Source organism: Egretta garzetta, unplaced genomic scaffold, assembly GCF_000687185.1.
Source record: "Egretta garzetta isolate BGI_Z169 unplaced genomic scaffold, ASM68718v1 scaffold417, whole genome shotgun sequence".
Taxonomy (NCBI): Eukaryota; Metazoa; Chordata; class Aves; order Pelecaniformes; family Ardeidae; genus Egretta; species Egretta garzetta.
Window position 1 is genome coordinate 232,230 of NW_009260227.1, and position 16,453 is coordinate 248,682.

The 16,453-nt window shown below is 54.5% G+C and overlaps 1 protein-coding gene across 1 annotated transcript in view; it reads right to left on the minus strand.

The window, feature by feature from the left end:
* Window positions 1-9,279: 9,279 nt before the first annotated feature.
* MYMK (myomaker, myoblast fusion factor) overlaps window positions 9,280-16,453 on the minus strand; it is a 7,363-nt gene continuing 189 nt past the window's right edge. Inside the window, exons 2-5 of the mRNA XM_009642255.2 lie at window positions 14,065-14,179; window positions 11,477-11,625; window positions 10,382-10,498; window positions 9,280-9,426 (exon numbers count right to left, since the gene is read on the minus strand). Coding sequence (XP_009640550.1) covers window positions 9,280-9,426; window positions 10,382-10,498; window positions 11,477-11,625; window positions 14,065-14,179 — 528 coding nt within the window. The remainder of the gene's footprint in view (window positions 9,427-10,381; window positions 10,499-11,476; window positions 11,626-14,064; window positions 14,180-16,453) is intronic.

Sequence of the window (16,453 nt, forward strand, 5' to 3'; positions counted from 1 at the left end):
CAGAAGCCTCCCTCCATCCCTCCTGTCTTCATCGCTTGCTTGTTCTCCTTCTCTCCCTCCCCCCCCCCCCCCTTTTTTTTTTGTCCAGACATAATTAATGTAAACCAAATGCTTTGTGCACAGCTGCTGGCATCCTGAAACCATTTTGTGTGTGGTCTTTTCTTTAGCCCGGACAGAGATGGAGCAAAACTCTGAGCACTATCCCAGACCTGCTTGGGTAGAGAGCAGCATCTATTACACAAGAGGCACCTTGAGTTTCTGCGTTCCCCTCGTGGGATGAGGTTATGTGATGGCTGGTTGAACTGCTTTAAATAAAACCATGGAGCTGCCCAAAAACTTCATCTCCCAAATCCAGCCAAACCCAGGCTCAACTTTTCTCGCTGGTTGAAGGAAATTTAACGGAAACCCCAAATGTCTGTCTCATTTTCGTGGCTGCCTCTGTGTGTCTTGGTCCCCCTGGGGCTGGATGCTGATGTACCAAAGCTGCTGCGGGAAGGATGTCCTGGTGCTGCGTCTGGCATCTTTGGACCTAGGGAGCAGGGAGATCTTGTGATTTATTTTTTTCCATCCAAAGGGCTAATTTCTGGTCACCGCTGTCGCTTGGTATTGCCACTGGATCTTTAGGGCGTGAGGTGTGAGGGGAAGAATGTATCTGGCTCTGCCTGTTACGCTCCCAAAAGCCCAAGCAGCAGTGGAGCCTCTTGCATCCTGAGCAGCTCCCAACCGACCGCAGCCCCTCGCCTCCCCGCAGAGCCGGAGCCAGGGCTGAGGGGCTCCACACCTTTGGCAGCCCCACGTGTCGCTGCCAGTGCTGCCCCTGTGGCTGCCCCTTCCCAGTCCCTCTCAGACAGTGCTTTTCTCCTCGGTTGCTCCGATTGCTCCCTTAAAACCCCAGCGTGGCATCTGGGGTCATCGGCAAAAAATAGCGACTTCTGTGTCCCACCTCCTGCCCGCTCAACGGTAGCACTCCAGGTCTGCTGGGAGAGGTGTAAAGTACCAAGGGATGCTTGGCTTCGAAAAATCCCTTTTTTTTTTGCCAACCTCCCTGCCGGGGTGGAGGATGCGATCCTGCTGCGGTGCGGTGAGGGCAGCTGAGCACCACCGGCACGCCGGCTCGCCCTGGGCCCTGCAGTGAGTCAGTGGCTGAGCATTTTGCAAACGTTTAAGCTAAATGGGAAGCATCTGACGGCCCTGCCGTGGACATGCTTTAGATTCCAGGGCGATTAGGATGCTGCAGATGCCTGGGCGAGAAGGTGGGCTGGGTGGTGGCTCTGGGAGAGACCGCTCTCACGTTTCTGCTCAAAACCTCTGCCCCTGTTGTGGCTGGGAGCTGGAGGTGACACCTCTTGAGTGCTTCCCCCCCATGGAGACAGAGCAACTGGGGCACGGCTTGAGGTGGCTCCTTCTGGGGTGGCTCTGAGCAAAGCCCTGAGCAGAAAACCCATGTGCAATGGAGCAGTCACAGTCTGGGGCAATATTTGAAATTTACGTTTCTCTTCCTCAAAGGCACCAGTCTGGAGAGCGCATGTGCATGTCCACACAATATTTGAGTTAAAAAAAAATATTCTGACTTTCTGTGGAAGACTAGTTCCCATGGAAAACTTTCAACTAGCCCATGGTGGGGTGCCTGGAGAGGCTCACATATCCAGAAGGGGCGATTTCTGCTCTGAGCGCTTGGTCGGGTGATGCTCATGGGAGAGGGGAAGGGTTCTGACTTGCAGGGAAACGTGTCCAGGATGCTCCAGGGCCATGGGGCTGGTGAGCACCAGAGAAAGAATTGTCTGCACGGAATGCCCCGCAGCTCCTGGGCGATGACAATTTTAAATGAGTGAGAGGTTGAAAAATAGTGAGTGAGATTTTTAAAAGGTCACCTTGGCCAAGGAGGCAAAAATTCTTCCTTGCGCGAGTGAGATGCTTTAGGAACTGCCTTAAAATTAATCCAAAACATGAGCCCAGCTCCAAATGAGTGGGACTTGGCAAGACTGCTGGACACATTATCTTTAAATATAGGCAGGCATCCCGGAGGGTTTCTGGTGGTTTTCCTGGTCACTTCTTATTCCTCTGTCTCCCCCTCCGCTCCCCCCCTCCTTGCATAATTCTCTCTATTTTAATGCCTCTTTCCACATTTTGGGTAGTGGTTTGTTTGCTGGTATGAAGTCTCCCCGAACCAGGCAGGATTGCAACACTTGCAAGAGGTTTTGTGCCGGGATGTTTTGCTGGCAGCAGCACTTTTCCTTGGGAGGGCACTGCCCGGGCGGCCGACGGCCTCTGCCCTGGGGAGGCTGCAGCTCTCGAGGGATGGCAAAGGATTTTCAAAGGTGCAAATGCCTCTGGTTTTTGAGTTGGGGCTCTGATGGACCCCAGTCCGTGCAAAATTGGGGTGAGATCTTGTGTGCTTCTGACCCTCAATGCAGTGACCCGAGCAGGTCCTCACCAGCCAGTGCAGCCCCCAAAACTCCTGTGCTGGGGGCAGCGTGCCCGGCGTGCCGGCAGGCAGCGGGGATGGGCTCGGCCGCGCTTTCCTAAACTATTCAGCTCCCTTTATCCTCTTTCCACCTTAAACGTGAGGCTAGGGGCACACAGAAAACGAAGGGGACTCCGTTTAGGCTGGGAAGGAGAAACAAGCCCCCTTACCACCAAAGCAGGGGGCTCAGGACCCGCTCGGGCTTTGAAGAGGGCTGTCGGACACGTCTGGACGTACAAAGGCACATCTGTCTTTAATCCTTCCCTCTGTAACCGAGACCAGGTCCAGGCAGAGCCCCGGCAAACCCTCGCCGCGTGCTGCAGGTACGTGTGCGTATGCGCTTGAAGGGCCTTGGCAATGCGGCGGGGCTAGACCGGCTAGAGCCACATGTTCTCGCAAACGCAGCTTCCTATTGACTTGTTAAACATTTGCTATTTATCAGATTTTGCTTTTAAACTGTCTGTAACAGTCTGGGAGAACTTGTGTCAAAATCCCTTCCAGATGTGAAGGTGCTACCCGATACTTTGGTTATAACCTGCACCCTCGCTCCTGCTCCGTTCGGATTAGCTCAACTACTGCGAAAATGAAAATGCAAATAAAGATGTAGAAAGAGAGGAAAGGCGCGTGTAAAACTGCCCCCAAACCTTCCCTTTTACAGGCAGAACAGATCCAGCCTTTATAAGCAGATTGTGAGTTTTATCAGTGAACGTTTGCTTTGCTGGAAACCCAGAGGTGAGCGGGGGAGAGCAGCCACCCATCCCTGCCTGTCCCTGCGGGCGTTTTTTAAAGCATTATTGACTTTTTTTTCCCCCTCATTGAAATAATGTTTCTTTGGGTCTGGGGCTTCCAGACACATCAGCTCGTTTTATGAGCATCAGATGATGTGTGCAGTTGGAAACCCAAGCGGTTCCCTTGCATTCGGAGCGCATGGATCAGATAACGCCGGTTCGTTAAATGCTCATTGAAAGGCTGCTGCAAGGTTGGGAACTTTTCTTAGCAGCACCCGCTCTGCAGACACGCTGCCCTGTCCGTCTCCAGAAGAAGCTCTGGGGCCACAAGATATTCCCAGATTAAAACAACTTCTCTCGCTCCATGGTATCTGTCAGATCGTATACGACCCGAGCCAGCTCCCATCGTAGCGAGGGAGGGTTTTTCCACTGACTTTAAGAGGCGCTGGACCGGGGCCATCCTCTGTGTAATGCGGATCCGGGAGTGTGCGTGATGCACTGCATGATGACAGAATTTCTGGGAGATTGGCCTAAACCAAAAACCTTGGACCGCTGCTCCCTGGGACCGCTCCGCCAGGGGAGTGGGGAGGCTGGAGACACCGAACCTGGACCTGGAGTGGGTTTTTGCAGCTGTGAAAGCATCCCTGCAAGAGCTGAGCAAGCCCGGCTGCTTTGCATCTGCCCTTCCCCGCGTCGGGGACTCGGCGCTCGGGTTTGGTCGCTTGGGTCGAGTCCACCATCCGCGTCCGTCTCTAGTGCTGCCGGGGGGAGCGGACACCTGCGAGTGTGCAAGGGGCTCCCTGCCCGGCTCCCCAGGAGCCCAGCGGCTCAGCCTGTCTGCGGTGCCGCAGCCGAGCTCCCCCGTGCCCCGAAAATACCCCATTGCTGCTGGAGGCTGCCGAGCGGTGCTGGGATAGGGCTGCCCTGCCCACGCCAACTGGGCTGAAAAGTTTGGTTGAAAATCTTGCTGAAAGGCTGAGAGGAAAGAGGAGGAGAAGAGCAACCTGCCGGGGTGTTGCATGGCGTTGTTTTAAGCAAAACCCTGATGCAGCAACACTTTTTTTCTCTTGCCGGCACTGGGTTAGGCTGCTTTGCACCCATGCACCTTACTGACCCCCACGGTTGCATCTGCTCTGATCCATCCTGCGCTGTTGCAGAAAGGTGTTGCTTCTGCAGAGCAGCATTGGCCATGGCAAATCCCCCCCTGCTCTTCCTGGGTGCCCCCCCAACTCCCCTGAAGTGCAGGAGACCTTCTTTGTACACCCAGAAACCCATTGGGGCTGGGATGGCTGGAGCGGAGCTGAGAGATACCAAGTGGTCCCGGGTAGGTGCTTCAGTTGCTCCATCTCCCCTTTTTTCCAGGCTGAGGGATAGGGCTGGTTTCTCATAGTGCATCTGTACCATGGATGGCCCAGGGCTGTGAGCCCTGGGTCTCCACAGGACATTGGTGGTGACTCCACTTTATCCCTGCAGACCTGGTGTAACCCTGTTACAGGGCACAGACATCCCCTCCACTGCAGAACTGGAGGGCGATGGAGGAGCCCAGGGCAAGACCTCTCTCTGGGGCTCCCTGCAGACCTCCTGCCTCTACCTGCATAAAAAAATCAACACTTTTGAATTTCCAGGGGAATCGGGTTTCTTTGGTCCTCCCTGGGAGGAGGCAGGGCTTCCCTGGAAGTGCGGGTAGATGCATCTCCTTAGGTTGTCCATCACCGCTCCCAAGGAGCTGCATGGCCTCAGGCTGGAGCAGCAGCATGTCCTGAAGTGGGGCAGCATCCCGACAGCCTAAAGGGCGTAAAAATGGTTTGAAGGAAAACCTTGGCCCCACGGTCTGTGAGTGAAGCTGGCAGGGCTGGCCAAGCTGGCTCACCACTTGAACATGCACGGAAGAGAAAAAAAAAGAAGAGCAGTGTGTGGAAAAAAACCTGAAGCGGTCTTTCAAAATCACATGGTGATAAGGCGTTTTTCTGGAGTGCCCTGTACAGCTGGCAGCAGAAACCAGGCTTTTATGTTTTGGTCTGGCTAGTTTTTCACTTTCTGCAGCCAAAGGGATCTGGATAAAGTTTGCCTGGAAGATTAGCTGGCACCGAGCCTGACTAGACATCTCTGGAAGCCTCCCCTCGAGCAGGAGTAGGTCCTAATTCCCCTCTTGTCCTGGCCCTGCCGTAGGCAAGCATGGGGGATGGAAGGGATGGTCCAACCATGCCGCCCCACAGCCCCGTTGCTGCTCGCTGGCCCCTGCGCCTGCTGCAAGATCCCCTGGGGCCAGCCCTCTCCACCCAGCACACTGGATCCCCACTCCTCCCGTGATGGGGATGCTGGGGTGCATGCAGAGGTGAGCGAGGTCCTGGGGGATCCCTGCCACCACAGTCCTTGCATGCAATGGAGGCGATGGCCCGCAGCCTGAAGGGTGGGATGGGAGCACGAAGCCTCGGCACCGGCGCCTGGCTGCTGTGGCTTTGCATCAGCCCTTGCCAGGGGACGCATGTCCTTCGTGTGGTCTGTCCTGATGCCGAAACCCGAGCAGGGAAATGGGGTGCATGGGAGCCCCCTGAGCAGGGCTGGCCTCCCCCAATGCCAGCTCTGGGGCAGATGTGCCCCAATGCTGAAACTGAGCAGGGAAGTGGGGAGCAGGGCTGGCCTCCCCCCATGCCAGCTCTGGGGCAGATGTGCCCCAACGCCAAAACCGAGCAGGGAAATGGGGTGCATGGGAGCCCTCTGCGCAGGGCTGGCCTCCCCCTGTGCCGGCTCTGGGGCAGATGTGCCCCAACGCCAAAACCGAGCAGGGAAATGGGGTGCATGGGAGCCCTCTGCGCAGGGCTGGCCTCCCCCTGTGCCGGCTCTGGGGCAGATGCGCCCCAATGCTGAAACTGAGCAGGGAAATGGGGTGCATGGGAGCCCTCTGCGCAGGGCTGGCCTCCCCCTGTGCCGGCTCTGGGGCAGATGCGCCCCAATGCTGAAACTGAGCAGGGAAATGGGGTGCATGGGAGCCCTCTGCGCAGGGCTGGCCTCCCCCTGTGCCGGCTCTGGGGCAGATGCGCCCCAATGCTGAAACTGAGCAGGGAAATGGGGTGCATGGGAGCCCTCTGCGCAGGGCTGGCCTCCCCCCGTGCCAGCTCTGGGGCAGATGTGCCCCAGCTGCTGCACAGCAGATTCGGCACCAACTGCGGTGTCCGGCCACATCTGAGCCGCTGGCTGGGGGGCAGAGCTGGCAGGGGCCAGAGGCACGGGGAGAGCGGCCGTGTGATGCCATCGGCAGGGGGCCAGCGGGCACCCCACGCTGCTGCCACCGTGGCCCAGACACAAAGCAAACGGGATTTAGTGCCTGGGGAGGCATCGCGGGGCACGAGGCGGCTGGAGGCGCCCGCCCGCGCCGCTGCTCTCTGCCACGGCGCTGGTAGCAGATGCCGATGCCGCTGGAGCGGAAAGCCAGTCCCTCCCCTCTCATTCCTTTTTTTCCTTTTTTCTTTCTTTTTTTCTCCCCCCTGCCCCTCCCCGGCTGATCTTAAAAAAAGCCCGGGCGGTTTGGGCTTCGTGAAACCCAAATGCCTTTTGCAGCATCAAGCCCGGATCCCATAAGTAATATCCCAGCGTTCGAGAATAAGACAGTATATGAAGTAGACAGGGAGCTATAAAGACGCTTTAAAAGGGGCAATAAAAGTTTTGGGTTTCATATCGTCTTACCAAAGAAGAGAATAACAGAGAAGCAGGAAATTTCAGTAGCAGACATGACAAAGGTCACAGCACTCAGACTGCACCTTAGACGAAAACACCTACTCTTATGAAAACAGCAAGAATTTTTGGCAGAAGCTCAAGAGCTCTTACAGGCAAAGCTCTCGGCAGCGCTAAAAGGTTACAAGAGACTGTTTTGTCTACGTTGCTGTAAATGTTTATAATATTTCCCTGCATTTGTATCGTGGGGGATATCCTGCCCCTGCGATACTGAATTCAGCCCATGCACCTTCCTCCTGGGTGTCAGGGTGCCCAGTCCCGCTGCAGCGGGTGCTGCTGCCAGCGGGGGGCTGATGCTGCGGCAGGGACCCTGGGGACATGCCCGGCTGGGTTTCGGCCCTGAGTGTGGGTCCTGGTCCCACACTGGGTGCAAAGAGATGGATGGTTTGCCCAGTCGGAGCAGCACCCTGGAGCATGAGCAGGGAGAGGGGGGGAAAAGTAACCTTGCCTGGGATTTTATTGTATGCAATACATTTTGGGGTTTTTTTTTTTTTGGTGTAACACCTGGGTGCATGGCAGGTGGGAGCAGGAGCTTGCATTGGATCAGCTGGGCCTTAGCTAACGTGCCCTCCTCGTTTGCATGGGGTTTGCCAAGCTTTTTTCCCTCCCGCTCAGCCACGCTAAGGCATCGCAGTTCCCCAACGCCTCTGCTCCCAGCGCTTCGCCCGCCCAAGGCTCTCCCCATGCCCACGCTGCCCGTGAACTGCCAGGGCTTGCTGTGGGGTTATGCAGGTCACCCCAGCCCAGGAGGGGCCAAACTGTCACTAAATGAGTTGGGGGGGGGGATCAGGTGCCTCTGCTCAGCGGCTGCAGCAAGCAGCAAAGGGGGTGCAGAGGGACGGAGGCTGCTGGCACTGCTGGTCAGGCTGCTGGGGGGGCGCAGCGTTCAGTATTTGTACGGGGGTAATGCACACCTAGAGGGGTGCTCGGGGTGGCTCAGTGAGAGCCAGAATGGCCCTGGCCATGGGACACCCATGTGGGTGACCCCTTGGGAAGTACCTGTGCGCCCTCGGAGCCGGCTCTTGCATATGGTGCCAAGGTGCTTCTTGCACTCAGGTCTGAATTAGGAGTCAAAGCACTTGGGACTGTTTTTTGGGGATGCCCTGAGCAGTCCTCCATGGCAAAGTACTCCCGTAGCGTGCAAGCAATGAGGAAAAGTGTTGCATGCAAACCCTCAGAGCATCTTGCAAAACATCCCAGGGGCTGGACGCTCCAAAAGACCTGGTGTGCCGTGTTGGTTTAGGTGCTGGTGAGCCCTTTGAAAACTCATTGCTTGCGTTGCCTCTGTGTGCAGCTGCATCAGCTGTGCCACCGCTTGCCAGTGACTCTTGGATGCTTGGGGGTTCATAATTCATTTATATTTTTGTTGGAAGCTCATTCAGTTTTGGTTGTTGCCCCGTTGCAGGAAGTTGCTCTGATGAATGACCAGGGTGGATTTCTCTTCCAGAGGAACTCAGGCTTAATGTGGGCTTTCTGTGGACATCACTGTATATCAATACTGCTCTAATTGTCCATGACATATAGTTTTGGCGTTTTTCCCAGACAGTCTAAATAAATCATACACTTCTGCTATAGTAAATAGTCTGTTAGAGGAGATGTTATAGGCTTACAGCCCTCCCCCTCCCTCCAGGAGCTTCTTTTCTCTCTGCCTCTAATTTTCCATGTACTTTCCATACTAATGAGGCTCTCCACAAGCGCACCTGCTGCAAGGACAAAGTGCCCAATGTTGCAGCTCCCTGCAGGCTGGGGGGGGGCTGTGGGCAGGGGAGGGGGTGGCTGTGCCCCCAGCTCTGCTTTGGGGCTGGCATCTGCCCTTGACTGAGCAGAGCTGAGCTGGAAAGTTTCTTGCACGGCTTAGGGAACACTGGCACTGCACACTTGCAAAGTTTTTGTTCGTACTTATTATTTACATCAAGAGAATGCATAAATAAAATAGTCAATATCTCACAAAAATACAGGTTCTGTTAACTGAGCGTTGCAAACGGAGCCCCGTGTGCTCAGGCTGGGCGAACTCCCGTGGAGGGGACAACTTGGGTCCTCCTGGGCTGGTGCAAGTGACAGCCCGGGCGGTGACGTGGCCCAAGAGTGCAAAGGGCTCCTGAGGGTTGCAGCCCAGACAAGTGCTTCTCCAGGGAGAAGTACGGGTATGTAGCAAAATGCAAGCGCAACCTCTACTAGGGCTGATGGTGGAAAGGTGAAGACCCCAGGGAAGAAAAGCCCGGGGCATGCCCAGAGCTGGTGGGAAAAGATGCCGATGTCCCTGAGGAAAATGCAGCGGGCAGGCATTTTGCTTTTGGCTGCACCCCTCCATTGCCCCAGGAGCAGAAAAGCAAGCGCCCCGCTGGCCCGGGCGGCTCAGACGCAGCAGCAGAGCGTGGAGCAGTCCAGCCTGGCGGGGGTCCCGGCGCTCCCGGCCTTCTTGTTCTCCTTGGGCAGCAGCAGCACGAAGGCCATGGCCAAGGCGCAGTGGTAGAAGCTGTGCACGTAGGTGTAATCCCACTCCTGCAAGTGGGGAGAGCGTTAGCGAGAGCTGCTGGGGCCGCGGGGGCCGCGGTGCCGGGGGGCTCCGCGTTAGGTGCAAAACATTAGGTTTCTACAAGTAGCCAAAAGGAAAGGAATAAAAAAAAATTCCTGAGCCTTCTGCCTCTTTTTGCTGTCAGAGAAGAAAGGATTTCCAGCCTTAAAAAAAAAAAAAAGGCAAAGTGGATTTAACACATTCCAATTTGCACATTTCCCAATTCTTGAATGAAGTGTTTCATTACCCCGCAAAGGACGCGGCGGCGAGGCCGGGGCGCGGGGGGAGGCGGTTTCTGCTAAGTGACATTTTTATGTTCTGCTAGAATTTGCAATTACTAAATGCTTTGAAAAATAATCCTTGGGGATGACTGTGAGGTTGTATCTAGCAGCTCCCAATGCACAGAGCAGCCGTAACGGCGGGGGGGGGGGGGCGGGAGGTTATAAACACGAGATCGAGTGCCCCTGGGAGTCAACTGCGCGTCTTTTCTTTGGCGTGAGCCAGCTTTGGATCCGGCTGTGCCTGGGTCGTATCCAGTCCCTGCCGTGGCTCCGTGAGGTGTCCTTAAGTCACCCGTGCCCGGTTTCCAAAAAAACCCCGCTCGCATTTGACAAAACCATTTTTGAGGTGGAAGAAAGCGTGGTCCATGTCCTTGCAGCTTGCAATGGGGGGAAGAGAGAGCGAGCATCACCCTGCGTGTCACCCGCTGTCACATCTGTCCCTGCCCGCACCGCAGTTAAGGGGCCGGGGGATGGGGACAAGCAGGGAGGGAGCCTCGTCTCTGCCATCAGACCCTGGCACGCCACCCCTGGAGACCTGCGCCTGAGCTGGATTTTGTCCAAGACTGGATGCAGCCCAGCGGCGCAAAGGGGGAGGTCTCCTACCCCGGTAATGTCCTTTACACCTTGTAAAGTCAGGGTGATTGAGTGTGCAAACAGGTACCTCAAAGAAGAACCTCAGCATCAGTGCTAACGCCCCAAAACAGAAGCCAGGACCGATCTGTTGGGTGTAGACGCTCTTGTCCGGATAGAGCCCTTTCTTCTCTTTCATCTTTTGTAGCTGGAAGGGAAAAAAAGAGCACATCAAGTGTATGCACCCAGATTTAGCTGGCTCCTCCTCATCCGAAATATCCCCTGAATGCTGAAATCAAACCAGGCAAAGCCCGCGTGCTGCGAGGGGTCCTCCTGCTCCGTTCCTGATCGGAGTGCTGTTTGCTTAACACTCAGCCCCAAATCCAGCTCAGGAAGCGTGTGCCCTCGCAAACCCAGTCTCTGGGAGAGCGGATCCCAGCATGGCACCAGCGGGCTGGGGGATGCACAGTAGTCCCATGCCTCCATCTCCTCCTTGCCCATTCCCTCCCCATCGTGGCCACTTGCTTTTAGCTGCCGGCCGGCCGGTAGCCGGGGCTTAGTGACAATCTGTAGCTGGGACTTTTATCACAGTATTTCCATGATGCTTGGCAGCATCTTCCTGCAATTTTTACCCCATTGAGTCCTTCTTCTTTCCCTTTTGTGGCCATGCCTGCTCCTGCCAATGGCTCTGCCCCCCATGCTGCCCCCCAGGGCCGCAGCATCTGCCGTGCGTGGGGGACACGCTGCGGCACGGTGCCCGACTGTCCCAGCCGCTGCCAGCCAGATTCAGGCAGACTACAGGCAGATTCCTTCCCACTTTATCACTGCATTTTATGCACGTCTTCCACCAGCTCCAGGGCAGTTTACCAGACCGCTCTGCCTCTAAGTAGCTGTAAAAGCTCCATAAATACGTTCCTCCTGATTCGAAACGCAGGGACTGGAGATGTGGTAGATTGCTCAGACCGATCGAATCTGGCGTTTATCACAAAAGCTGTTTGCTGTCTGCCTGCTTTCTGCTCGGGTTGAAGGAGAAACGTTGTTTAATCACCGTGATGGCCTGAGCTGCAAGAGCTGGACCTCGAGGAGGAAACTGCTGGTGCAGGTTGGACCCCTCCGTGCACGGCTCAGCCCCTTCCCCGCCGCGAGCATCCGGCAAAGCCCCAGCGCGGTGCCCTTCCCTACGTACCCATTTCACGGTTATCGCCAGGACGGCCGTCCCGATGGGTCCTGAGTAGACACCGTAGCCCCAGCGGTCATGGTAGATCCTCACGGCGATGGTGAGGACACCAAACATGACGAAGGTTGATCTCTTCGGCTCATCAAACTCTGCCAGGGCTGCGTGGCACCGAGCACAGGGAGCGTCAGCTCACCCACCCCCTTCCTCGGCAGCTCCCCAAAAGCCTTGCTGGGGTCTGTCCCGCCTGCCCTGGGATCCCTCAGCATTGCATCCCGGTCTGGTTTGCCCTTCTTATGCCTCACAGCTGGGGAAACTGAGGCACATGGGGGCAAAGCGAACCGTCCCAAGGTGTCGGAGCGGTAGGTCTAGGAGCTGATTATAGAGGTCTTACAGTCAGTGTTGTGTGTGGAAGGTAAAGGAGATGTCCCAGCTGTATTCATATTCATGGGTTTCCTGCCACGAGCCAGAAGTCAGAGGTGATTGCAAAGATGCTGGCACCCAGTGAGCTGCCATCGGCTCTTGGGTTCAGGCTACGTCTCCAACCCTCCCAAACTTGCCAGCTCATTTCAGTGCAGCCTCCACCACCCCGCTCCAGGAGGACCACACTTACCAGTGTGATGGAGACCGGGCTGCCCGGCCGTGCCGGCACCTGCCTGAGGTTTGCAAGCTGGAAGTCGCCAGTGCGAGTAAATTATTAGAGGCTTTTGTTTAGCACAGAATGGGGTAATAACTGATAAAAGTTATGGATCCCAGTGGGCTCCATGCTTTTCCAGCTCGCACAGCTGTGTTATGGCTGTCCTGGATTTGCATTCCGGGAAGCGTGCCCGAGGGCCTGTGTCCGCACATGTGCGCTCGGGCTTTACAAGCCACAGCGAGAGGCTTCCCTGGGCTTCAGTCACCACACCTTCCATGTCCTTGGATCGTGGTTTTATAGGGAGTTTGGCTAAGGGATAATGTCCGCATTTTAATCTCTGTTGTTTCCCTGTGGGTCAATATTTTAAACATCGTAGTCCGGGATTTGGTTTTTTTTTTTTTGCAAGTTTTTGAATGCAGTAATGAAGCAATCAAGTTGAATTTTGCTGCAAGGAGCCAAAGTGTCTGGACTGGCTCTGACCTACCCTGACACTGTTGTTATCTGCTGAAAATGCCCTTCGGAGGTGATTTGCCTCATTGCCTTTTTAGCCGAGCAGAGAGAGCACTGACAGTGTGGGAGCCCACCTTGGGACTCGCGCCTTGGGGGAACAGAGCCATTTCCCAGGTTAATATTTCCCCCACTCATTTTTCCCCGCATGGAAGATTTATCCCACCGCATGCTCTGGAAGGGGGATGCTGCTGTCTGCGCTGCTTGGCGGTGAAGGGAGGAGGGATGGACCTGCTGCCCTGCAGCTCCTGCTGGGCTCAGGGGCTTGCAGGAGCCCCCCCATCCCAGCCAGAGGTCCTGCACCATCCCTGGAGCCCCGAGGGGCAGAAGGGAAAGTCCTGGGAGAGTCTGGAGGCTGTGCAGCAGCGTGGGGACCCCAGCTCAGCACCAGGAGGGCTGGGGACCCTGCCTGGCTGGAGCGGGGACTGGGTGTGCGGCTGCTAGAGATGGTCTGAACCTGCTGAGCGAAGCCTTTGCTGTTGGAAAGTGACTGTCCCCCATCTCCCTCCTCCCCCTGTCCTCCTCCCCTCTCAGAAATACGTCCTTCCAAAAAACAGGCTGACATAAACGGGAAAAGAAGAGGTTTGAAGTTTTCGTCCTTCTTTAGTTCTGTTGTAATTTTTTTTCTGTTTCTATTATACCTTGTTTCAGTGGCAAATGAGGAACCAAAGGAGAAAAAAAGAGAGTGAAGGAAATGTGGGAAAAGGATAACTGATTAATAGGGCAAGGGCCAGGATTGCTAATAAAAAGGAAGTGAAATGTATTTCTGCTTTTTTGAAGCAGATCTAATATTTCCCGTCAGCTCAGACTAGGCTTTTGATAAACTAGGAAGATATTTTTGTTTTGACTAAAGCACTTTGATTTTCATGCTAGCAAGGGAAGTGGCAGATTCTGTATTTCTTAATGCCCCCAAGTCAGGACAGGACAAGCTGATGGGCTCGGTATGGGGAAAATGAGGAGAAGTGGGAGATTCCCTGGTATATGAAGTTTCAAACTGAGTCATCTCGTAGCGTTGTCCTGCCTTGAACTAAGGCACAAGGCTGCATCTGTTACTTGCCAATTTGACATAAATAATTCTGCCGTTGTAAGAACAAGCGTAAGAGCTGGTGAAGGCAGAGGAACACCCGCCTGCCACAAACACCCGGCGCCAGGGCTCTGTTTGTCTCCATGAGCAAAACCTCCCCAGCCACCACTCAGGACAGTTTCCATGTGTGTCTGGACCCCACTGAGTGCAATGGCTTCCCAAGGCTTGAATGGTATAAACACAGATTAAACCGTAGCATGGGCTGACTTCCATAAAAGACAATTTCAGAGCTAAGCCTTGCAGATGGGAGCTCAAAGGCAACAGCGTTTCTGGGGACTGTACCCACTAACCCTCCCACCGGCCACGCTGGCAAATCCTGCCCGACCTGCGAACGCCGGTGCTCTGTAGGAACCACGGAAGACCGGTGCTTACCCATCAGGGACACCCAGATGGACAGAGCTGTTCCGTAGATGCTGAAGTATTCCAGGATATCGTAGCGCATGAAGCACAGCACTGATAAGCCAGGGCCATCACATGCATGGTAAATCTATTAAAAAAATCCAACCAAACAAAAGGATGAAACTAGTTGTCTACCCGCAGACCACTAAAGTAAAATGAAATACTTCTGGTTTTATTGGTTTGAAACAGCCTTTTCATGGCTGCTGAGAGCCTGGCCATCACGGAACGGGACATACACAGTCTCATATACACCAGGGTCACTGATACGCAGTAATGAATATATTTGAGATATAATGTCACTCATCCCAATTGCAAATTGCCTGAGAATCAGTGTTCCTCTCTCTTAGCACAAATAATTTGTGGATGAGCTTTAATTTGCCTCTTGGTCTGTGCCAGAATCTGCAATATGATGACCAAGCTGCTTCGAGCTGAGCCCCAGGCAGTGCAGGGACGTCCTCTCCAGCAGAAGGAGGACGCTGAGGTTATGGTTCTGATTGCGAAAGATTCTTGTAAAACAATTCAGAATGAGTGTCCTGATGAAATGTGTATCAACACCAGGTCACCGTCCAGGCTAACTAGAGTTTATATGGCCAGAGTCGGAATACTGGGGAATTCACTCATTAGTGCATTCCCTGAAAAGCTGCTGGTTCCTGCCCATTAGCTCATTGATTAGGTTATTTGCAAAAAAACCCCCCATTGTCAGGCAACACAGATGCAAACGAAGCCAAGAGAAATTTTCCAGTGCAATCGGAGGAATGCTCCCAGTGTTTGCCTGGCGCTCGCCTTTTCCTCCGAGCACTCAGCCCTGCAAGTTTTCTAGTGGTAGCACACCACAGCTTCGCTGTTTCCAAAGAAGTCCCTTCACCGCTTGGCAAGGACGCCTTTGGAACGATCCTCGCCGTCATGGCCCGGTGGGGATGCTGATATTATTTATAATGGGAATTGCTGCAAGTCCTTTGGCTGGCTGCAGTTTCTAGAAAAGATTGCACCAAGGCCATAATTCTTTTCTCTGCTTGAGATGGGGTTCGAGGAGTCCGGAGAGAGGGGGAAGAAAGGGTGGAAGACAAAGAGCGTGTTTCTGGCCGACGTCGCAGCACTTGTCTGCGATGGACATTTGCTTTCACTGCTCTGATGAGGTCTCCTGGGGGAGGAGGAGAGGGATGCTACAAGAAAGGCAACGGGAGCAGCTGCTGCCCTTCCTACCCCCCCCGGCCACGCTGGCAGCTGCCTTCCCTTCCCCACGCACAGATATTTTGCCTCTTCAATCTCTTCGCCGAGGACCTGTTCCACCTCCCCTCGAAACACATGCCAATTTTCCTATTGACTTCTCGGGGAGGTGGAGCAGAGAGAAACTGGCAGAATTTCTTCCCCTGCATTGTGCTTTAATTGGAAGCTTAAATGGTGGATCCTTAGGAAGAAGAGACTGGCCTGGTTCAGAGCCCGGCTTTACCCTCGGTGCTGCTGTGGAAGAGTTTTTCACACGGGGAAGATCCTTTATCTACTCCCTGCCTCAGTTTCTCTGCCTCTGTGCAAGGGATGTGACAACCCTCCTGAGATGCCTAGAGGTGGGTGGGGAGAAGAGGCGAATGCAATATTGGTTGGGTTGCTGGGCTATTTCCTTCATATTCTTTAGCAGAGCATTGCCATGGGGATAAAAAGGAGATTTTATTTTTCCAGTGGGAATGCTGCTTTAGGTGCTCAGCCCCTGTGCGTACGGAGGCGCTTAGCAGCGATCCAAAGCGCCGGGAGCGGGAATATCAACCCTTTTGTGTACGTACAGACAACTGACTTTCTCCACTCGTTATTCCCACACGAGGGAAGGCAGGGTCACCCCGAGCCTGGTGAAACACACATTTTCAAACTGCTCTGCCAGGGTGGAGGGGTGAAAATTATTTTTCTTGATAGCTCAGCAGAATATTTTAGTCTTTCCCAGTGCAGAAACTCCCCTGACTCCAGCGCTGCTCCCATCACCAGTTTGCAATTGCAAAATCAATAATTCGACTATGTGCTTTTGGCTCCAACGACAGAGGCATAGCAAGAGACTGGATACAATTTAAACCCCAAATTCAGCATGGCCACTTACCAGCTGTAAAACAAAGAGAAAAACCAGCTCCAAAACACTGCAAATGAACCAAGTCCCTTTGCACCCAGACCTTCTCCCTAACCTCACAACCATAAAATACCGTTAAATCTGTGTAAGGCCACCCCTTCGGATATCTTGAACTGAAGAACCAGCTACTCAGCACCGCAGACGGTGGGAAATAACTGAAAATGGATATTCTGGGATCATGCTCGCTGCGGCTGGGCGAGATCCAGCTCCCCTCTCAGCAGAGACCTGACGCAGCGGCATTTGGGGGGGGGT